This window comes from Myxocyprinus asiaticus, chromosome 1 (assembly GCF_019703515.2).
Source record: "Myxocyprinus asiaticus isolate MX2 ecotype Aquarium Trade chromosome 1, UBuf_Myxa_2, whole genome shotgun sequence".
NCBI classification, from domain to species: Eukaryota; Metazoa; Chordata; class Actinopteri; order Cypriniformes; family Catostomidae; genus Myxocyprinus; species Myxocyprinus asiaticus.
The window spans coordinates 27,878,409-27,902,802 of record NC_059344.1 but is presented as its reverse complement, the minus strand read 5'-3'; the positions used below and the strand labels follow the sequence as shown (position 1 = coordinate 27,902,802).

The 24,394-nt window shown below is 40.9% G+C and overlaps 1 protein-coding gene across 4 annotated transcripts in view; it reads right to left on the bottom strand.

Annotated features, from left to right (window-relative positions):
• Nucleotides 1-6,645: 6,645 nt before the first annotated feature.
• LOC127445257 (FERM domain-containing protein 5-like) overlaps nt 6,646-24,394 on the bottom strand; it is a 64,813-nt gene continuing 47,064 nt past the window's right edge. For 2 of the 4 annotated variants that reach the window (XM_051705186.1, XM_051705202.1), the window contains 8 exons: nt 18,712-18,799; nt 18,463-18,551; nt 18,291-18,354; nt 17,733-17,824; nt 17,465-17,539; nt 17,233-17,301; nt 17,023-17,129; nt 6,646-9,449 (listed from right to left, as the gene is read on the bottom strand). In XM_051705186.1, the coding sequence (XP_051561146.1) occupies nt 8,863-9,449; nt 17,023-17,129; nt 17,233-17,301; nt 17,465-17,539; nt 17,733-17,824; nt 18,291-18,354; nt 18,463-18,551; nt 18,712-18,799 (1,171 nt within the window). In that variant the 3' untranslated portion in view covers nt 6,646-8,862. The remainder of the gene's footprint in view (nt 9,450-17,022; nt 17,130-17,232; nt 17,302-17,464; nt 17,540-17,732; nt 17,825-18,290; nt 18,355-18,462; nt 18,552-18,711; nt 18,800-24,394) is intronic. The other 2 variants (XM_051705193.1, XM_051705211.1) reach the window with 2 other exon arrangements.

The window sequence follows — 24,394 nt, the reverse complement described above, 5'->3', positions numbered from 1 at the left end:
TCTGTGTGTAATTCTGCTTGTCTTTTTCCCATAACCACCCTTTCTCCTGGAGCTTCAGCTGTCCTGTACCAGACAAAAGCAGTATAAATGTCTTTGACATCCATTATACATGATTGCAGAAGATAAGTTCTTAGTCATACTGAATGATAATTAAGCTCTAAACATGTTATAACTCGTCTTAGGAAGAAGCTGTAAAGGCAGTGGCTCAGTATTCCATAGAATGCTACAAATCTGCATTCTCACACCACATTGAGGCGCATGTGCACAATGACAAACACACAAACACACACACACACACACACACACTAGTACATCTTTCACTTTGTCTGTGCATGGGGAAATTCGAAGTGGTGTTGATTTCTTGGAGCAAACAGTGCGTGTCACTGCTTGCACCTGTTAAGAGTCTGTATCAAAGGATTGCATGGAGGATAAGTGTTTAAGCTTGACATTTTTCTCCCCTCTATGATTTCAAACCGTCTATATCATTATACATGCTTCATAAATATGTCGCTTTTAAGCATCATTTAGTGACAAGTGAAGCTGACTGATTTTGACAGGTGAAAGACAACTTAGCTCACAAAAACTACAGCAGGAAGTATATCTGTGAGGGTGTGTCGCTGCTTCTCTGTCCAGGGAAGCAGAAGAGGAGAGGGGCTGACAGGTATGTGAAGATTGGAATGTTTATTTCAATCACACCTGAGAAGAACACACCTACCAGGCCTGGCCTCTCTCCTTTCATTGGCTGATTTGATCATGACTAACAGTGCGGAGAACAAGTTAACATCTACTTTTGGCTAGAGAAGGGGTTTAATCTTTGATTCCCAACTGTGAACCAATAGCATGTCAAGGCTGACTTGCAGATAGGTGGGGTGGAGAGGAAATAAAACTCATCTGTGGGGTGTGTCCACAGAGACATACGAATAGACATATGAAAAGACCTGCTTCAAAACGATGGTTTGTGGAAGACGGACTTAGACTCAAGCTAATCAAGAACTACTAAGAGCCACTGTGCGATCCTACCTGCTAATCTTAGTAGCAACCTATTTTGGGAGACATTTACGGAAGTCTTGCTGTTCCTATGGCTGAAAGAATAAGGCTGGACAGCGCAGGTGGGAGTTTTGGATTTGGGAGTTCTCATTGGGACGGTTGAGTATGGTCTAATGGTCACTCACATCTCCTTATCACTTTTCCAGCCCAGCTAAAGATGGTGAAACTGTTGGACGGAGAACTGATAAGGGCATGTGGCTGACACTTACAGCTTTGTGTCCTCTGAGGGCTCAGATGAGGGTGTGTTGGTGGTATGTGCTGCTGTTTGTGCATGTCAGTGATTTTATAACTGACAGTTGTCAGCATGTTTAAACCTATTCAATTCATTTTTAAATTTTTCTAAATCAAACATTATATTCTTTTATATTTTTTTCTAGATCCTCTCTTTTTTTTTTTTTTTTTTAACCATAAACTCACTAGGACTTTCTTTTCGCAGAACTGTTGATGCACACAGGGATAACAATTCAGCCTTTATTTCATGATTCAAAATAGGCTTTATGGAAATGGTTTGCTTCACGCATATTACACATGAAGTAATATCTTTATGGATTGTATAAAAATCAACAAGTGTCTATAAAAAAAGTCTGCATTTTAAAAGTAGTTCAAATGCCTTTTGCCATTTTGGTCAAATTTTTACTGTTATGCAAAATATTGCTTAAATATGTCACAAATCATTTAATGCTTCTAATAGTGTTTTATATTGCTGTTTATCATGTTGCATTGACACTTCATTACAGAACCAATCTCTCTGATATATCAACTTGTGTATCAAACATAATGACTTCCCCACATTCTTATTCAAATGGCCTCTTTGTTGTTCATGTATAGTTAAGCATATTTCATATGGTCTAAAATGTTGCAATGTAAGGTTGTGGAGGAAAAAGGGGACCTGCTGCTTTTTCAGTGAAGTCAGTGGTTAATGGGGCAAGGTGTTGTCTCAAGCCAGGCCCACCATGAAAACACTGAGGTCCCACAGTCTACGGGCTGCAGCGTCATCCCTACCCTGAGGAGCTGCCTCTTTGAGTGCACAGTCACTGCAAAACACAGCAAAGACAGAGACCAGTGTACAACAGCATAAAATGGACAAAAACACATCTAAAATCATATAAACATCCTCAGAGAATATATGTTTGTGCTTTCTTGAAAGCTCCATTGGAAAAAAAAGATCTGGCAAGGCTCAGTGTCATTACTCAGACAACACTTAAGCTTTAAGCAAGTTTGCTGTTTTCAATTTTTAACATATAAAAATAACAAATCTACAAAGACTGGTGGCTCAAGTCTGTCAGCCTTTTCCTATAATCTGGCGCACGTTGCTGTCCCAAGTCAATGTTAGCATGATATCATGGGAGAGGTGACACACAAAAATTAACTGAGGGTTGTAAATCTAACTTCAGAAACAGTGATCAGTAGTAGACTAAGCACATCAGCTGTATGTTAACACCTCTCACAGGCCTTGCTGAGCAGAATCTTTCTAAATCGCAGTTAATACCTGTGATAGAGTCATTCAGAGCTGCTGACCTGTAGTAAAGACTAATAGAATTCTGTAGAGTCTAATCCACTGAGCAGTAGATGGTGGTCTGTGCACCCTGCCAAGGTGTTTTAATCAGAAAAATGAATGGTATGAACAGAAGCCTCTTCCACACAGGCAGAGAGGGCAACAACTGCCGGCCCTGCTCAGTATGGAACACCCCAGGATGAAGTGTGTAAGTTGTCACTCCTGTGCCTGGGTGTTATTCAGGGAGCGTGTTTGAGAATGTGTAAGAGTGATGTTTCAATAGAGTAAGAGTGAGTAAAGTTTAATTGTAGTTTAACTTGCAACCTGACAGCTAGTACACGGTTAAACAGAACATTAGCCAGCTTGCTCTGCAGATAGCTTGTGTATGGATCATAGTTTTTGTCCAGGTGTATATCATCAAAATTAATCTTGCCTATCCAACAAATAAATTCAAAATATATCGAGTTACATGCCTGAGAGTCAAAATTTGTTCAATCTTAGAATAAATAAAGATATATATTATATCTAAATATATCCATTATAACAGTGTTATAGTCAAGACAACCTAAACCAAGACCAAGTCAAGACCAAGACAAGACCAGAGTGTATCGAGACTGAGACAAGACCAAGACTTTGAGGGGTTGAGACCAAGTCAAGACCAAGACCAAGACCAAGGCATGGCGAGACCGAGTCAAGACCAAGACCAAGGCAGGGCGAGACCGAGTCAAGACCAAGACCAGACCAGTGCGAGTCCCACACTGCATGATACACTTACGATAAAATGTGGAACATGCAAACCATAGGCACTCCTCAAATTGATCCACATTCCCAGAAAAACACCCACAGAAAGCAAATGAATATTCCTCTTCATTCACCTCTTTTATTGCCATATATATATGTGTGTGTGTGTGTGTGTGTGTGTGTGTGTGTGTGTGTGTGTGTGTGTATGTATCAGTGTACCATGAGAAATGTCTTGATAAAATAATCAAAAGGCATTGCGCAGGTGAATTTTTTGTGTGTGAATTTTCCTTTATTTTCTATGAGCAAACAAATACAAACAAACACTAAGGAGCTGAAATCAACTTAACCATCTTTATTCAACACTCCTTTTCCAAGTCTTACCATCCACCTAAAACAATAAAAAATTTCTGCAAGCATCATATCAGGTTTTCTGGACTCTTCCACAAGAAACCATCATTAAGTATAGAACATATCAAACAATTATTCAGTACTTAAGTCTTCAGTTTTCTCTGTCTTAAACAATATAGTAATTTTTTTTTTTTTTTTTTAACCAACAACAAGCCTTGTATAAATGTGTGCAATTTGCTAACCACATAGCTAAATCTAGAAAATAGAATAAAGAATGCCAAACATAAGCAAAGCAACCCATTTAAAATGTAAATTTTTCATATAAGTGGAGGCGCATTACTCGGTCTCCACTCTCTGCTGTCACATCTCTAGCTCTCTCACCCAAGTGAGGGTGCGTTACCGCAGCGTGTACTGTTTGTGAGCTGACATTAGCTAACGTTGATGTAACTTTATATACATTAGCTACATAGCTTTATGTGGCTTGTCTTGTAATTGTTTATCACAAGCAAAAACGTAACTGGCATTCCATTGCCAGATGCTCGGAAGATGATGTTAAAGGAAACAATACTGCAATGCTCCTGTTAGCTTAGCAGGTGTTTGACTGTCACCAGAGATGTCTCCTACCAACCCAATTCAGAAACAATCTGCAATGCTAGCATTTGTGCTACATGTGTATGATTATCAAAAGAGTATCATTTACCATGTTTTGAACACCTGCTACTTTGCTAATGTTTGTTAAACAAGCTTTAATATCATGTAATGTAGGAACTTTGACTAATTTATCGATATTATTTAATAAAAGTTCATGTTTATCATTATTTTGTACATCTTCCTGGGTGCTGACAAGATTGTGTGACGTCACGCACCTGCATCTCGGCGAAATCGGAGTTTAAAATTTCCGCACGACTTTCCAAGTTGTAATTACGACTTTAAGAGGCGTTCCATTGCACATTTCCCAGTAAGAAAATGGAAAATCCGACTTTCCGAGTTGAATGGAATGCAGTAAGAGGCAGATTGCTAACGTTAGCTAGCTAGCTTTGCTATCATCACTTACACTTAGCTTACCTTTCTTTATGCTTCCTTTCTAAGTGCCGATAAAATTTTGACGTTGGCCCAGCCATCTCGGTAAGCATTGCATTGCAGAATTTACATACTGTTGTGTGTTTTCTTTTGGACGCCTTTTTTCAGATGAACTCTTTGTGGTTTAGGTCAGTGTTTCCCAGTGTTTTTTCTGCCACGGCACACTTTTTACAATTAAAAAATCCCCTGGCACACAGCTAGCCCACATAACCATCGTCAATAGTTTTCCTTTTCAAGAACGTGTCCATGTTTTAGTAGTGTGAACTCGTAATGTTTGAAATTCGGCTGTGCAAAAAACGCAAGTAACATGGGTACAATGTATAATGATGTCACAGATGCCAAAAGCGCTAATTGGATAATGAAAAACCAACAAATTTGTGTCTTTTCCAATTTGTAGATTTGTTCAAGCAAAATAATTATTGCAATGGCACAGCAAATACATTTTATATTTATTTATTTATTTATTTACTGCATTTTCCGTAAATAAAGTCGCACCTGACCATAAGTCACACAGGGCAAAATCGCGTTGTTGATAGAGAAACAAAACACATAAGTCGCACTGACAGAGGTTTTAGAGGTAGGCACTAGGACCCGAAGAGCAGCCGCCCGGCCTCCATTCATCGGTTCAGATGTCAAATGCGCTCTGTGACGATTACAGTACCTTAATCTACACATCGTATCACGGTGTTTTTGGACTTGTTTAAAACAGGAGAATTTGCTTTTAGTAATTGTATGTAACAATTTCTCATATTATTTTTATGTTTCATGAGAGAAACGCGACAAGTAAGCCACATCTGTTCATTACATCTGTAACTATTCTGTGCACAAACAGCTTTTAGTCTGTGAGTAAAACAATACACATGTTGTGTTCGGTTCACTGACTGAAGTGTCATGATGAAGCATCATTTTATGGGCATGTGAGGAGTTGCGTTTGACAGCGGACTAGAGTTTGCTAGAACAATAATGTTATAATGGACAAAATATTTAAAGCATTTGCATAAAATACTTTGTAATGGAAAATATACTGAATAGGCAACTTTAAAACTCTTTTACCATCTCTATGCCTTCACTTAAATACTGGGGGAAAACGGTCTTTATTTATTTATTTTGAGGAATTTGATAATTTTCCATGGCACACCTGACAGTCTTTCACGGCACACTAGTGGGCACATTGGTTAGGAAACACTGGTTTAGGTAGCCAGATTGTATTACAGAAGATTTGGCTAACATCTCTCAGACAGCCACAGTTTCTTCTCCTGTCTCCCGCATTCACTTACTCAGAGTGCGTGTGAAGGGGGCGGGGAGGGGTGACAGCCAAATTTCAAATTAGAAATGAGTCAAGTTATTGCTTGCATTTGAAGCAGGAGGTTTCACATCCAATCACAGTAATGATGTTAAAAAAATAAATCAGACAATGCACAGGCAATTTAGTGATATCCCCGAAGATGTGATCTTGTCCGGTCATGAAATAAAATCCCGAGTCCTCTTTGTCAGAGACCGAGACAAGACCGAGTAAAAATACGGCCGATTCCGAGACGAGGCCGAGACCCTCAAAAATGTTATGACATATTTAATATTGTAACATTTTATGAATTGCTTTGTCCCATATAAGATTTACCAAACTGTGGTGGAGTATGATAATTATATAGTATGCAAATCTGTGAAGAGATTTCTGATGAGAGGAGTGTTTCTGCCGACTAGTGGTTATGACCTGTCACTGCAATGATCTCTGTAGTTAACTCCTAACCTGAAGGCTTTGTGTGATAACTCAAATCCTTAAATATTAGTTAAAAGTCTAGGTGCTCACATGTAAAGATGTCCAGGATCATGCCATACAACCCAGGCTATCTAGAAACATATCTCATCATAGTCTTTTTAACGGGCTGTTCAACCAAACTCACAAATACAAATCTTAAGAATTAAAATAGGTTTGGAGAAGGTTTATTTATTTAGAAAAATTATGGTATTAAACATAATGAAAATAAAAGTCATGAAATTTACAGAAAAGTAATAATCTGATGCTATACAGAAGTATTCCGATAGCAAATATTGGGCTCAGGCACAGCTGAGTGATCATTGTATAACAGTGTAATACATGAACAATTTCAGATTGTCTTCTGAGCTGCAACATGTATTCATTTCAATCTACTATTGCTTTGAGTGAATGTTACCATTTGAAATGGCTGGAACAGTGTCAGTCACCATCAGAAACTGCTCTGATTCTAAACAAAGGATTAGAGAGTCACAGTATATGGGAGCACTGATTTATAAGTCTTCACAGACAATCAACAAATTCCTAGATCACTTAATTTCTTATGTAGCTCTCAACCATCGTGTTGCTCTAGGTTGAGAAAATAATTTTGCTGGCTTGTCAAAATAATTTGTATTGCTTCATTCTTTTTTGTTCGCATGATAATTACCTCCACAAAGACACACACATCAGGATATAATTACGCAAGTTTTCACCCGTGCCATTAATGGTATTGTTGCTAGTTATACTGTGCTCAACTTCATGAATGACATACTACACACAACAGTACATAACAACTTTACATTTACACACTATATTCCATTCTAGATTATTCAATCCCCAAATTTGATTAAAACCTTTTCAGGACATACTGTATGCAGTTGCTACAGGCCTGATATTTTAAGGCTACTAATGAGCTATACTCATGTTTTAGTTTACTTTCTTAACAGAAGCTTTCCAACCAAAGATACATAAAAAGGTCCATTTTGTTCAGTGGCCTAACTATGGAAGGCAAAAACAACCGAGGGGTACCTCCCCACCACAAGGCGATTACAGAGTGGCCCGACAGGTGCTTTGCACTGATTTGGTTCAGTTATGTCCACAGATGTTAACGTCTGACAGTTATGTCCACAGATGATTTTTGTACCATCAGTTCGCAATTTGAATCAAATTATTTTCCCACTAGTCTAACTTCCTTGGGAAAACACACATACTTTCACAAATAGCAATATAATAGGGTGTGCATGTTACATGTTTCCTGAAGACAACAGAAATGTAATAGAAATTGAATATAGGGTCATTTGGTTTAAGAAAAAAAAAAACAAAAAACAAAAAAAAACAAACAAAACAAAAAAGAAAAACAACAACAACACATTTATCAGTCCTTTGGATAGGATCTTGTCAAAATCACACAACTCTATAACCAACCATTTTTTCATCACCTACACAGGCATTTGCTAAAATATAATTTTGATTTTACATTTTGAAATTATAGGTTGTGTAAGTGAAAGGATGAGGTCTCCAAAACTTTTTTGCAAGCTTAAAAGTAATTGAACAAATCAATACAAATTGGGTTATAGATAATTGGATAACATTATATCAAACATTTCACATTATACTGTCCATTCAGTACACTTTCTTCACCATTCTCATAACATTTGAACTTCAAGGCCACGAAGGACATCTCACTGAATATAAGTGGTCATTGTTTGAGCTACAAATATGAATTATATAAATTTTTATCACTTGGGTTGAATAGCTAGATGTCAAGGCCAATAAGTATGTCTTAAATATATGGTAACAGTATCTTATAGTCTGTCTCATACAAATGAATCCTCATGAGCAATGTTGAAAAGAGATAACTCTATCAATAGCTTTGAACCATACCATTCACCCACATTCATGTTTCCGGTGTGGTATGGATCAAATGTACACCCTGTAACATTTTACACTTGCAAAGTACTTCATCCAAAAAAAACTCAAGCCATTTTCAACTTCATTCTGCCATTAATGCACCTTTTAGGCCTCTATCTACAGTATTTGAACAAATCTGATCAATGAAGGCATCTTTGTCTTTGACTGCAGTATGAGGTCACTCTTCACAGTCTGGGGGAGCATTCTTTGAGTGTAGTTATTATTATATTTCAATAATAGATAAAGGAATAGTGGGTGACAGCAGCATTTATAGAGCTACACATACCATATTTTTACTCAACTACAATTCTGCAGAGAACAATTGCACAAAAACTAGAGCTGAAACATACACAGTTGTCTTGGCATGGTATTAGGGAGTCCACGGCTTTGGCAATGTACTCTAGATAATAGTAATTTCTCATTTCATGGTACCATGACATTACTACTTGACACGTCCCACTCACAGACTACTTGTCCCTTGAGACTATCATTTATTGATGAGATGTCCACCCATCCAGCGCAACTTGCAGGCCAGCCAGTGCCTAAGGGGGCAGAAGTATTCATAGTGGAACTGCTGGAATTCGGGTGTCCTCCGGATGTCCCTAAGAAAGGCCAAGTCTAGCTCAGACTCTGTTAACGCTATAAGGAGGAGAAGGAGAGCAAAGAGCAGAGCCAGGGTCACTAAGAAAAGACGTGCCAAGCTACAGATGAACTCATTTACCTGCTCTTTCTCTGGGCTGTGTTGGATCGGCCGAGTCTTCTCCAGGTGAAAACGTTTACCTTTGGACATAACACCAAGTAGCCTTGCCCGGTCTAGTGTGCCTAATTCTGTTCCCCGATCATCTTGGATGCTGCGGGGGCCATTGGTGTGACGAACATGAGCCTGGTCTGAAGAGTGCTCGTTGAACACCGGTGTGGGAAGCATGCTGTCAGAGGGACTGTAGGAGTCCTCTGAGAATTCTGACGTCCCATTTCCTCCTTCAGCTGAATTTCCATGGGTGCGCAGGAATGAGTTGCCATTGGAGACAGAGCGCACTGGTGTGGAATGGCCACTGTCACGCAAGGACTCCAAACCTGAGATAGTGAGAGGATGTTCAGCATGATGTTTAATGCATCCACAATAATAAATGTATTGCCATTGATGCTATTTTAGTATGTTATCACTGTACTACTAAATGCATTGTACTGATTTCACAAACTTACTGCACCACTGGTCTAAACAGTGCTCATAACAATGCCAGAATGGGGAGCTTAATTTATAGGTAAGTAATTGCATGAGATGTTTATTTTGTGGCAAATCTACTACTTCAGCATGTTTAGAGTATCCTAGGTGTCCCATACTATGGATATGCTAAATAAACTAGTTTCTGAATGTTTGTTACGCTAATCACAATGAAGCCCAGAAGGTCTTATTACTAACCAAATAGAGCAGAAAATTAACCAATTAACAACTAACAAATTCTTTAAACATTCTCGCAACAGCATCAGTGTGGAGTCTGTGAAGTTATGGCACTAACAAGCTTATGAATATGATGAATATGAATACGTATATGAATATTTATTCACAAGTACATGACAGTTTCCCCCTATTCACACTTGCATTTTGATTTGTTTATTAAATAGAACAACATAGAAATTGTTATTGGGAAATGACAAATAAAAATTTATAATAAAGCAGAATACTTTTCACCTTTATTTTAAAGAGGTATTTCATTTAAAATGACATTTATGTCATCATTAACTCAGGCTCATGTCATTCCAAACCCCTATGACTTCTTTTCTTCTCAGGAACATAAAAGGTGATTCTGGGAAGAATATTAGCCTCAGTCACTATTCACTTCAATTGCGGCTTTTTCCATACAATGAAAGTGTATGGTGACTAGGCTTTTATTCTGCCTAACATCTCTTTTGTGTTCCATGGGAGAAATTCAGTATGGTTATATGCACTTAGAAGTTCGATTTCAGTCTGACTAAAACAATAATTCCGCTTTAGAAAATGCCATGTTAACACATTTATCTGACTGAAATGCACTAGTCCAATTTTTGCTTTGTCAGAGTAACAGACCTAGATAGTGCGAATGTAACTCAACTTCATCCAGCACATGAAGCAATACCTTAATCGGAACATACACTACTGGTCAACAGTTTTGAAACACTTGCCTGAAATGTTTCTCATGATCTTAAAAATCTTTTGATCTGAAGGCGTATGCTTAAATGTTTGAAATTAGTTTTGTAGACAAAAATATAATTGTGCCACCATATTAATTTATTTCATTATAAAACTACAATATATTTATAAACAAAAAAAGTTTTTGAAATTGATGTCTTGGACCAAATAATAAAGAAAAGCAGCCAATAAGGGCCCAACATAGATGGGAACTCCTTCAATACTGTTTAAAAAGCATCCCAGGGTGATACCTCAAGAAGCTGGTTGTGAAAATGTCAAGAGTACATGTCTGCAAATTCTAGGCAAAGGGTGACTACTTTGAAGATGCTAAAATATAACACAGTTTTGATTTATTTTGGATTTTGTTTAGTGACAACATAATTCCCATAGTTCCATTTATGTTATTCCATAGTTTTGATGACTTTACTATTATTCTAAAATGTGAAAATAAATTATAATAAAGAATGAGTAAGTATTTCAAAACTTTTGACCGGTAGTGTAATTGTCCTCGGGGTTGTGGGCATGTTAAGTATGATAAACAAATGGTCTCCCTTCTTTACTTTAAATGCCCATAATAATGCGTTACTGACATGACACGTCACGGGCATATCATATCTAATCATATGGAAATCAATGGGAGACTAACAAACTTCCACTGCTTGTTCTTTTACCATGATTATTCTCATAGATCGCTGACTATTTATTTGATCTGTGATGTGTTTCTAGCTTACTGCATCTACAGAATGGCAAACATTTGGGAAGCGATAATTTTGACAAACTTTAATTATTTGCATCTTAAGGCAAACAGTCTTAATTCAGTCAATCAAGCAGCCTAAATGGATACCATACCGATGTCTCAGAGGTCAAAATCAGCAGGTTTTAAAATGTTTGGGATGTTTTTTCCTTCATCCATGTACATTTTTGTGATGTCTGTAACCCAAGTACATATCCGGGTCTAAACTGGAAAAAAACAAAACTAGTCTGGACTGAAAAATTTCTAATGTTCTACCTGGGTTTATTATTATACATACAAATGGTTTGAAATACATACTAGTAATGAGTACTTTTTATAAGAAGTTCAATTTAATTTAACTGCAAATGTCACGTCCGTAACGCTGGAATTGCTCAGAGTTGACGTGCAACCTTAAAGGGGTCATGACATGCCTTTTTTATTATGTTAATATGTTCCTTGTGGTTCACTTATAATACTAGTCAAAAAAAATGTGCACAAAAAAACAGACATATATTTGTAAAACATGATTATTTTTCACACATGATTATTCTGACTTTCTGTCAGAAACACTCGGTTTTGATGCTGATTCTCCTTTAAGACTTGACAGTAAACACCCACTGTTATGATTAGCTCTCTGGTCTTGTCTGACCTGCTCTCTCCTCTTGCCATCTCACTGCTCACCACTACAGGGCGGGGTTACCCAAGTGATAAGGTAAAGTAGGCGTTGATGTGTTGTTGTGGAGGTGGTCAGATGCAAATGTCTACCACAGTATGACATCACAATGTGGAGGAAGTACAGAACGAGTCATTTTGGCAGCTTGGTTACAACAAATGCTCTTTTTGCCATGAGGAGGAAGTTTTAAATTCTGAAACTTGCAGTATGTTTTTATACAGTAGTACAATGACCTCTTTAAGTCAAAAGATCAAGGAAAATTGTATTCATCATGTCATGACCCCTTTCAATGTTTGATTACACATTGTTTCATGTATACTGACAGATGAAGACTTGAACTCTATTTCACAAAAACCTGCTGTAGCTTGATTATGCATGTACACATACTCATACAGATTGGGAACAGCATGAGGGTGAGAAAATGAATTTTCATTTCTTGGGTGAACTATCCCTTTAATGTGATATACTGTAACATAAAAACATTCTGACAGCACAAAGGCATAATATACATTTATTTATCTGGTAGAAATGCACTGAGTAAGGCATGTTTGTGCTGTATATTGTAGTTAAACACAAGTAGTAAAAAAAATTGGTCAACACACAACCCATAAAAACACACATTCCATACTACAGTAATAATGGTGGCACTCCAGTCTTCAGGCCTCAACAAACACTAGCACATACACATGTGGTCACACAAAAATAAGAGAAGAGACTTCCTTCGCTGAATGCCTAACTATTCCAAATGACAGGAGATTTACCTGCAGTGCTGGTGGACTGAACACCATGTCTGGATGGAGCTGCAGAGCCAGTCAGGGAGGGGAAGAGAGGCAGAGCCCCAAGAGCTTTCCCTAACAGCCTAGGTCCCAGTGTCAACACCCGCACCTTCACATCCCGGTAACAGTGGTTGATCATGCGCAGGTGAACATTCACCTTTGTCGTAATCCGTATGAGACACTTTACCGTGGTGTCAGAATCTATGCACTAATGTGTGTGATGTTCTCACCCCTGTGTTAGTGTGTCACCACCAGACCCCTTTTCTCCCTCTATCTTCCTCAGCAGAAGTGACATTACACTTTGTAATATGGATCTTAGAAAGCGAGAGCACCCTAAAGCCATAAAAAAAGTCCCTGTATGCCCAAAAGCCTGAGCTGCCCAGTATGCTCCAACCCTTTCAAACCCATCTATGTGTATATGGGTTGTGACAAAAGAACAAGCCTTTCACACAAACACACACTGCTCATTCTGACACAAGACACATGACATACATGGACTGTCCCTGTCAGCCTCTCTATTTATAGAGTGTGTAATAAAACACTGTTGATAGCTATAGCTGAGCAAGGAAAAGTTTGTCACTCCTTATCGTCTCTGTGCGTGTTCTATTGTTTGACACAAAATGTTATTAATGTTTGACTTTTTTCCTTCCATGGAACACAAAAAGAGATATTTGGCAGAATTTTAGCCTCAGTCACCATTCACTTTCATTGATCACTTATTTCCATACAATGAAAGTGAATGGTGACTAAAGGCCCGGAAATACATTACCTTTCAAAGTATACGCTTTTGACCGCAAGCGGAAATGCATTCGATGCATGGGCACTACAACTGCTTTCTGATACTATTTTAGGACAGACAACGACAGGCACACACGCTGACAATGTGCACAGATGAGGACTGTCCACGAATTTAGAAAATCTTGGCTGCACACAGACAGTCCGTGCAGACTGAGCTGATGACGAAATTTGCATCATGCAAACTGTGCACGTTCCCAAGCCCGCCCAAACTCCTGACTGGGTTATATGTAATGGGCCCCCTCAGTTCTTTTTAGTTTCAAGGTCTTTTCTGAATTGTACTCTGCAGGCCATGTCCTTAATGACAATTCCTTGATAGTGAGTTGACATTGAGTTTGGCAATGCATGTGCAAAGACAGACAAAAATAATTTCAAGCAATATATATATATATATATATATATATATATATATATATATATATATATTTGAAACAGTGTACGTGTAATTCCCAACTACAATCAAATTAAAATCTAAACTCATATAACAATCATTACCAACACACAGACAAACACAAGCACACAACCATGATTACATTGGCAGGGTCAGTACAGTGACAGGAACAGGTGAACGTCTGGTTATATTGTGCACAATGACAGAAGCTCTCATGTTACATAGAGCAATGGAGGTACTGAGTATGTAGTGTATTCCCATCACTGTCAAGAGCACTATATTGTTTAGTGTAATGCTCTCAGCTTCACTGAAATACATTTTGACACTACATTAATATGTATGTGTTTTTTTCTCTGTGCTTATAGTTGAACAATTTTTGTAAAACACCTCACCCTTGACATTCAGAAAATTATTAAAATCTATAGTATTGTAGAACCTTACAAAAAATACAGACAATGATGGGACAGTGAACCATCTGACAGTTACTATCCAGTCAGAACAGTAATGAGTCATATAGGTAAAGAAGCAAACTAAACCACAAATCCCCAGGGCCCTGTTGATTCTCACAGGGTCTTCAACCATTAACCTCCAAAAAAGCTTTATCTAGATTTCTCCAAAATGAAGGCATCCCTATGAAAAAAAGAGACCACCAGAGGGCAGCATTTCAGTGCTTACAGTTTTTCTGAATTGTTAAAACACGAAACCCCATTCTCTGAACCAAATGCTCAGTGGCCTAAAACCATTAATCCAATCAATCACTTTTTTGGAAAAAACCTTAAACACATTTTCACTCACTAAAACGCATTTCGCGTTGTGTTGCAAAACGGTAAACATGGGCGGCAAAAGTTAAACACAACTACAACACAGTTGTCATTGTATACACACAACGACTCAAAATAGTTCACACTTGTTTCTAATGATGTGATCAAACCAACTGTACAAAATACATGAAGCTCGAGGACGTGATGCTGAGCCAGAATTAATCTCTACTGTAAGGACTAACAGAAGGACCACCTAGAGTTGCACTAGATGTCAAAAGACACAGAATGTACCCCCTCATTGACTTCTCAATGACTTTGCTAGTGCCTTCCTGAGCTTAATTATTCTTGTAGCAGCCGAAGCCTTTTCTAAGTTGCCAGAAGCTGTATTAATGATCAAACAATATTCTTCAGAAATGGCCTACCTGAATAGCAAAATTTGAACTCGATTTGAACTAGTTTTGCAACTATTTGCTATTTTATAAGGGTTTTAACATGTGAAAACTGCTTTGATTTATATTTCATAAATGATAAATGAATTACTATTCCTTCTGAAACTCTTTAAACAGTTCAGTCTTTATAATAACTGTACACTATTTAAATACCAGTACTTGATACAGTAGCTAGTGTAATCCAAAGAACACTGAATGAAAATTATTGCATGAAGTCAAAAAAATAATGGGCTATCCCTATTATAGTTTTTCTCGATTGCTTAAACACTATAACCTAATATATGCTTCTATTTTGTAAAAAGGATGTGTTACAGTTATGGTAATCAGTACTTCTATTTTTGTAGGACACAGAGATGACCACCTGGTGGAGGCAGGCTAAGGCTTTTGTCGGAGGAGCAAGAGAGGGAGCTGGTAAATAACAATGTAATCTGCCTGCGAGAGATTCAAAGGAGAGTGACTGAAGACAATCACCAATTTCGAGGGATAAATGCCATCAGCCTCTCCACAATTGATCGCATCCTCCGAAAGCACAGGTTCCGGATGAAACAGGCCTACCGCGTCCCTTTCGAACGAAACTCTTTTTTTTTTTATATTGTATGAAGTATTGTGTACCATCACAGTATAGCAGTACAGCAGTTTATACTGTAGCACAAAGTACATATGGTGGTCTGCCATTTGTGCCCTCTTGAACTATGTTTCAGGGTAGTCATTTACTCTACTGTGTTTCATGTGTTTTGCAGAGAATCTTTGATATTGAAGGCTGGCCTGTTCCCCATGAGATTATCTTTGTTGATGAGGCTGGATTTAACTTGACCAAAAGAAGGAGAAGGGGGAGGAACATAATTGGCCATCGGGCTATTGTGAATGTGCCTGGCCAGCGAGGAGGGAATGTCACTATGTGCACGGCCATCAGCCAACGAGGGGTACTCCACCGCCATGCCATTCTTGGACCCTATAACACTATGGTCCTCCTTGGTTTCCTTGATGGTCTAAGAGAGTGTGTGTTCCAGCTTGACCAGAAGGAGCCAGCACAACCAGAGCAGCCTTACTACGTTGTTGTTTGGGATAATGTCAGCTTTCATCGCGCTGCTCTGGTTCGTGACTGGTTTACCAATAGCCTGAGGTTTTCCAACATCTTTCTGCCTGCATACTCTTCCTTTCTAAACCCGATAGATGAGTTTTTCGGCATGGCAGTGGAAAGTGTATGACCGAGAACCTCACATCCGTGTTCACCTCCTCCAGGCCATGGAAGAAGCCTGCCTAGACATTTCAGTTGATGCGTGCCAGGGGTGGATCAGGCATGCAACAGGATTTTACCCCCGCTGCCTGGCTAGGGCCAATATAGCCTGTGATGTTGATGAGATTCTCTGGCCTGTCCCAGACCAAAGACGGGATGCTGGGGCAGAGTAATTTTTTTGTTGTTGTTTGGTGTATTGTACTGTACAGTACATTAAGGAATAAAAAATTTGCAAAATTTCTGTCTTTTGTTGTGTTCATCATGTGAAAAGGTTTTAGAGGGGGAGAACCACAAGCAACATAACTTATTACTGGTTTTTGTAGTATTGTTTTGAATTCATCTCACCAGTGTGTAAGACTATGTTGTAGTGTATGTGTTTTTGAGGGCTTGTGTGTCATGTCTGAGGGCAAAGTTTTGTTTTTCAGCAAGATTGAATGGTTTTGAGTGGAGAGCTTCATTTTGACCTGAAAATAGGAAGTTTGGGGAATTGGGTGAGAAGTTATGGATTTGTGTTTAGAGTTTTGAGAAAAGGAGGCGTAATTTCAAGAAATGTGTTTAAGGAATCGAGAAAAACTGTAAAAAAAAAAAAAAAAAAAAATCTTAAAAAGGGGTAGTATAAACACACGTGTGTGTGTGTGTGTGTATGTGTGTCTGTGCTTGCATACCCTCCATGATGGAAATATGGACTGCTCTCCTGCGTGTTCGGGGAACACTACTCTGTCGTGGGCCATGAGTGATTGAAGGACAACTCCTACTGGGGACCATCCCAGCCCTGAACACACAAAGATGCAACATATCATCTGGCATCCATTTAAAACTGTAATTCTTTTTTACCTATGATCACAAAAATCCAAACAGAGACTGATGAGACTCACCTGTGGATCTCTGGAGGCTCTCTTCGGATTTTGGCACTCAGCTCCATCACCTCCTTTGCCACTTTACCACTTTAAGAGAAATTATGCAACCTAAATTATGCAACCACTGTGTACCCTTCAAGCTAACCCATTAATTAGTATATATTCATAACACAGACCTAATTAAGCAGGCCTGACAAAACCCATGGGCTTCACTTTAACAGAAATCACCACTAAGGGAGATAACACTCACCTATATCTAAAACGGCTCCCTTTGAAAAAGAGATTACTACTAGAAACAGTGCGAACTTGACTTGATTTCTCAAACCTGCAAAAAATGGAAAAAGCAAGAAAGAAAGAAGGAAAGAAAGAAAGAGAGAGAGAGAATGAGAGGGATAAAGAGATAGTTAAACCTAACCCTTAACCATTAGTCATTTCTCTAAACTAAATTTAATCATTGGCAGTTTGAGAACTTTTTATGTCCATGCTTCATTTTAGCCTGACAGGTCACGTGCACGCACTGGTAGAAAGCCTGGTTTTCCACCCCACACTTCCACAGGTGCTTGCAAGCCTCTGGCGTTGGAGCAAAATAGGTCAAGATGATCTTCTGATCCTTGATGAAGGTCACAATAGGATAGTTATGAGTGGTTAACAACTTAAATTTCAGTCTGTTCATCTTACAAAGTGATCATATGCCTTCAGAATACTTGGAATATGATACACATGTCTCATGGACAACTTTTATGACACTTTTGGATGCTTTTTTAAGCTTTAAATTGAGGCACTATCCATTGCTAGTGTATAGAAATCAGAGATTGTGAAATTCCTACAAATATATCCTTTTGTGTTCTGCAGATGAAAGAAAGTTTTATGGTTTTGGAACAACATGAAGGTGAGTAAATAATGAGAGAATGTTCATTTTTTGGGTGAACTACTCCTTTAAAACAAAAGGCTGGTTTTTCTAGAAATCAATTCCTGCACTAATCTGCACTGAGAATAATCTTACTCTATGTTTAGGACACAATTTGTTTCTTTTTGTTTACACATAAATAACCTGGTACTGCCTTTCAGCCACCTACCTCTTGATGAGTTGCATATATATGAAATGTCTTTCCTTCAAACTTCAGTTTGGTCACCTCGTTCCTGTAAAAAATGACCATATACAGTCATGGTTATTCTTACACACAGTCATCTGACCTTGACTACTACGCAAATGAAAATTATATGAGAGATTAATTTCCCCTATATCACCATTTGAGGAAATGAATCCTCCTGTTCCCCTGCAGAACCACAAAGCCAAACGGGGTAAAAGCTAGAAATGCTGCATTGCCAGACACATCCTGTCACAGAAAAAAAAACAACAACAAAAAAAAAACACATAGAAACAATTTACTGTAAAAAGTCAAAGTTAGGATTAACAGACTTCAGAAACTTCTGTCGTATTTAGAAGATATTTCCTGGACAGAGGCAGATAAAGAGTTGACAAGTTTTAATATTGACCTTGCAGGGGTGTGGATCTACTCCGTATGTTTCTAGAGTCTGAGCTTTCCTTAAGAAATTCAACTCGGATGAGTCAGGACTCTGGCCTCTTCAGGTGAGAGAAGAATGAATAAAAACACACAAAGCGATATTGTAAATTCCTGTCATTTGTTTTAGCAGATAATTTCATAAATTACATTTAGAGTAATCTTTCCTTAATGGATGGATAAATCAGAGTCTCTGTAAAAACGCATAAAAAGCACAATGAAAAAATGTTAGCCTAGAAAATGTGCTAAATGTGGAAACATCTGAATTTACTGGGTTTTAAAAGGGTCATGACATGAGGAATCAAATTTTCCTTGATCTTTTGACATACAGTTGCAATCAAAATTATTCAACCCCCCTGACCAGCAATACATTCTGGTGATGTGAATTAAAACACATCAACTAAAACCTCAGCAAACAGTCAAAGTAAGTTTTTAAAACACATTTGAATGATTTTAATATAAATTTTAATATAAAAAATAAATAATTCTCTCCACAAATGTCATGTCAAAAATATTCAACCCCCAAAGTCAATCATTTGACGAGCATCCTTTCTCCTTAATAACAGCAAATAAATGTTTCAGGTAAGTGTTCTCAGGCTTCGGACACCTCTCTATTAGAATTTTTACACATTTCTCATGAGCAAAAGCTTCCAGCTCATTGACATTCTTTGGTTTCTGTGCTGCCACTGCTTCCTTGAAATCCCAACAAAGGTTTGCAATGGGATTTTAATGACTGAAAGGGCCATTTAAGTACATTCCATGACCTATCCCTGAACCAGATTTTGGACAGCTTGGATGTATCTTGGTGTTATTGTCTTGCTGGAAAATCCAGTGATCACCGAGCTTCAATTTACACACTGAAGGCATCACATTTTTCATGCAAAAATGTCCGGATACCTGAAAGAATCCATGGTGTCAGTCACATAGTCAGGATAACCATTTCCTGCAGCTGCAAAACACCCCCATAACAGGACTGATCCACCTCCATGCTGGACTGTGGGGATGGTGTTGTTCTTGTCATCACCTTGTCATCTTACTCCAGACATACTGCTGACCCATGGGTCTAAAACTCATTTTCAGTTTAGTATCATATGTCTATAAAACCTTCTTCCAGGACTCCACAGTTCTTGAGGGGGGTGAATAATTTCGATTGCAACTGATATAAGAGGTCATTGTACTATAAAAACCTACTGTAAGTTTCAGAACTGAAAATGTTCTCCTCAACAGAAAAAGAGCATTTATATCAAACCAGGCTCCAGAAACAGGCCGTTTGGAATTTGTGGAACTTGGAAGTCACAAGGACCAAATACATCTGCAAAGGAAGGCCTCTTCAGCAACACATCAATGCATATTTTTCGTCATTGCATCCTTGGCCCCGCCCACTGGTGCTCAGTCACACACAGTCAAGTGATGAGGAGAGTGTAAGGATCCTATCACTTTGTTCTGTCAAATTTATTGTGTGGCGACAGAATCCTAACATCCATGTTCTGTGTTTGTGTTGAGCACAAGGCTCAGTGTTTATTTCCTGGCCATGTGCTCTCTCTCTGGCTTTGTTTGTGTCTCTGTGTAAGCGCACTGCAGGAACCTAGCAGATTTTTAACATTCCTTAACATTGTATACCTTATGAGTATACAACTTTCCCCAGCTCCTACCCAGCAGAGGTCTGCTCCTCAGGGCCCAAGTTCCATGTCCAGATTTCTGAACTGCCCTCAGGGGGGACAGCCCATCTGGATTTATGCACAGGCACTCTTTGAAGCATCCCAGAAGTGGTGTCTAGCAGAGACTCACATAAAGTTGTTGTTACTCGATGGCTTTGATGAGCCGATGGATTGGGAGGAGCTGGGAGGAATCTTCTATTGGCCCTACTGGAATGTTGTGGACCATATTTGTAGCCTCAGTGAGATGGAGATTTTGTTGAGGAGTCGGAGAGGGGGTCCCAACTCTACTGGCTCCATATCCGACGTCCTTGAGGTCTCTGGGGGCCTTAGTTCAGGCAGTTAATCCACGGGTGAGAAAAGGAGGAAGAGGAGGAGGAGACGACATACACCAACTCCGATTCCTGCCAAATCATCCGCCGGGTTCGCCATTGACCACCAGGAGGCGGAGGGGCCCGCTGCTGACCACCAGGAGATTGAGGGGTCGCTGCTGACTGCCAGGAGGCAGAGGATCCGGTTGTTGACCACCAGGAGGTGGAGGAGCCTGCTGCTGACCGCCAGGAGGGGTCCAGATTCACCACCGCCCTGTCTGACCCCTGCCCAGTGATCGCCGCCCAGTCAGATGTTATTCCGGTCTTGCCAGACCTCATCCCCAGTCCTAAAGGTATTGACCCCATTTCTGTCACAAGGCTGCTGGACCTCATCCCGTTTCCTGACAGGGATTCATTCATTGAATTCCACTGCCGTTCCATTCACCTCTGCACATGCTGTTGGATATATGGCACATTTCAGCGGTTTCTCCCCCTCATGCACGAATAAGTGCAGAGAACGACCCTGGGTGCTTGACAGCTAAAAGAGAGTATATATTCTAATAATAAAAGAGTATATTTTCCTCTAAAAGAGTGGGACTGACGGAGAGCATCTTTTTAAAGATGCCTTTCCATCTGTGTCTTGTGATTGATGTTCCCCTTTTGGGACCATATTTAGGTCTGCGTCTAGGTTCATCTGTTCAAGAATGTGACAGAGAGGGCCTGTCATGGGAGATTCATCTACACCAAAAAGGACTTACACAGGACACCCTCATGTGCTTATCTGGATTTAAATGTTTTTCTACATAAACATGCACTAGACTAACGGCTTTGACCATTATCATGCATATCGTGCCACTTTTAAAAGACATGATGTCAAGTTATAACTCTAAAAAGGAGACCTCCATTCTGTTTAATTCAGCTGCGCTGTTTCTTGCTGTTTTGAAGGTGTCCTGTACCATTTTTGCACCCATCTGTGCTATTTTTAATTTTTAGTCGTTTGTAAACATGCACTAGATGGACGTCTTTGATCATTTTGATGCATTTCCGGCAATGTGCACCGTATTTTAAGAGCGGTACAAATGCGACTTTTAAAAACACGTCTCATTCTGTTGCTGCCACTGACTGGGAGAAACAAATGCCGTTCCCTATCTGTCACTCACTTGACGTTGTGTCGATGTATTGACACTAGGGGTCGCTTTGGGAGCCCCAAACACCTCTGATCTTTGAGAAAAGGCCAATGGGAATTGGCGAGTGGAATTTGCATGCCACTCCCCCGGACATATGGTTATAAAAGGAGCTGACTCGCAATCACTCATTCAGATTTTTTCTTCGGAGCCGAGTGGTGTTCATTCATTGAATTCATTCATCGAATTCCACTGCCGTTTCATTCACGTCTGTGTATGCTGTCGGACATTTGCCGCATTTCAACCGTTTCTCCCCCTCGTGCACGAATAAGTGCAGAGAATGCCCCTGGGTGCTTCGACAGCTAAAAGAGAGTATATATTCTAATAAAAAAAGAGTATATTTTCCTCTAAAAGAGTGGGACTGACAGAGAGTGTCTTTTTAAAGATGCATTTCCATCTGTGTATATTTCCTGGGTTACAGCCACGCTGAGACAGCGTTCGTGGATGGCTCATACTCTCACTGCGAGATCACGACCATGGCAACGTTGTGGTCGTGGATTTCCTTCTTAAAGGAGAAAGCCACTCCAGCCGTACCCTTCTACCTACAGATACGAGGCCATGTCGCTTAGTGCTGGGGGAAATTTGGGGACCCCAATGGGAGTGGTTCCGCCGGGTAATCTCCCACAAACCTCCCATTCCCCAGTACACTCGTTTGCCCCGGTCGAGTTCTGGGATGAGACAGGTGGCTCGCCCCAGGGCGAGTTTGATGTCTCATTCAGGGCTCGAGAGCATGATGAGCTCTCGATCGCAGCATTGGAGAGCAGGCTGATCCAGTTAGACGCAGAGGACTCGATTGGGCTCCCACCTTTGGGTGTGGTCACCCAGTCTGAGGCCGATGCAGAGCTGGCGGCCATGCTTGCCTGGGATGCCACGAGCGTCATGCTTGAGTGGAACCCTCCACCCTGCCCTGAGCCCTCGTGGCTTGATGATTGGTTCCTGGGTTCAGAGCGCCGCTCACGGCTGCGTCCCCCCCGGTTCCATTCTTCCCAGAGGAGCACGAGGAGCTCACAAAGTCATGGCAGGCACCTTTTACTGCCTGGACCCGACTTCTGAGCCTCTCCGCTCTCACTACCCTCGACGGTGGGGTGGCCAGGGGGTACACGGCGATTCCCCAGGTGGACAAGGCAGTTGCGGTGCACCTGTGCCCGCAAAATACCACCACCTGGCGGAATCACCTGAGACTCCCGTCCAAGGCCTGTAAGTCCACATCGTCCTTGGCGACCAAGGCTTACAGTGCCGATGGACAGGCCACCTCCACCCTGCATGCCATGGCCCTCCTGCAAGTGCACCAAGCCAAGGTGCTGACCGAGCTGCACGAGGGTAGTCCTGACCCGGGAGTGATGCAGGAGCTGCGCTCTGCGACCGATCTCGCCCTCCGGGCGACGAAGGTCACGGCGCAGGCTCTCGGGCAGGCGATGTCCACCTTGGTGGTCCAGGAACGCCACCTGTGGCTTAACTTGGTCGAGATGAAGGATGCCGACAAGGTATGCTTTCTTAACGCCCCCATCTCCCAGGCTGGCCTGTTCGGCGACACCATTGAGGACTTTGCCCAGCAGTTCTCAGCGGTCAAGAAGCAGACGGAGGCTATCCAACACATCCTTCCCCGGCGTGGCTCAAGGTCCCGCAACCCGTCTGCTCGTCGTCAAGGGCGTCCCCCTGCGGTGACGACACCGGCTCCGACGTAGAGACCCCCGCAGGAAGCTGACGCCCCCGTCCCACGATCCAGCACCAAGAACCCTAGGAAGGCTTCGAAGCGACCCAGGGATGAGGAGACCCGCTGTAAGCTTGGAGGTGGTGGACAGACCACTCCATCCCCCAGTGGAGGGCCGGGAGGAGAATCTTTTGTTTCCTTTGAATTTGATTTCGCCGCACGCCAGAGGGGCTGTGGCACCCACATTTTCAAAGAAAGAGCAGTTTCCTCATTTCTTGGGTTACACAGCCAGTGTTTACGGCCGTCGTAATCATGACCGGCAGACACCGAATGGTCATGGCAGGCACAGCACTATGGAAGCGGGTTCCCAGCTGCGGCACACACACACCCACGCTCAGGTGGTTGTGACGAGTCACGAGGATGTTCACCCTTTTCCTCCATCACTGACCGGTCCTATGGTGGGCATGCGGAGCAAGGTAAGTGCTTTGACCTTTCTCTCAGCACAGCCACAAGCTCGGGATGCGAGGCTCCTCGATGTGGCAACTCCTCCTCTGCCCTGTCGCGAGGCCCCACCCGCATGTACGTCAGACGCGATTGTCCCCTTGGTGCCGTTCGCTTGGAGCACAGAGGCATGGCTAGCGCTCTCCAATCTGTCGCGCTGGCTGGCCAGGACGATCCGACTCGGCTATGCGGTTGAGTTTGCCAGGCGCCCGCCCGGGTTCAGCGGCATCTGATTCACCTCGGTGAGGGGCGAGAATGCCACTGCCCTGCATGCCGAGATCACGATCCTTCTGCAGAAGGATGCGATAGAGCCTGTCCCTCCAGCTGAGATGAAGAAAAACCGATGAAATATCGG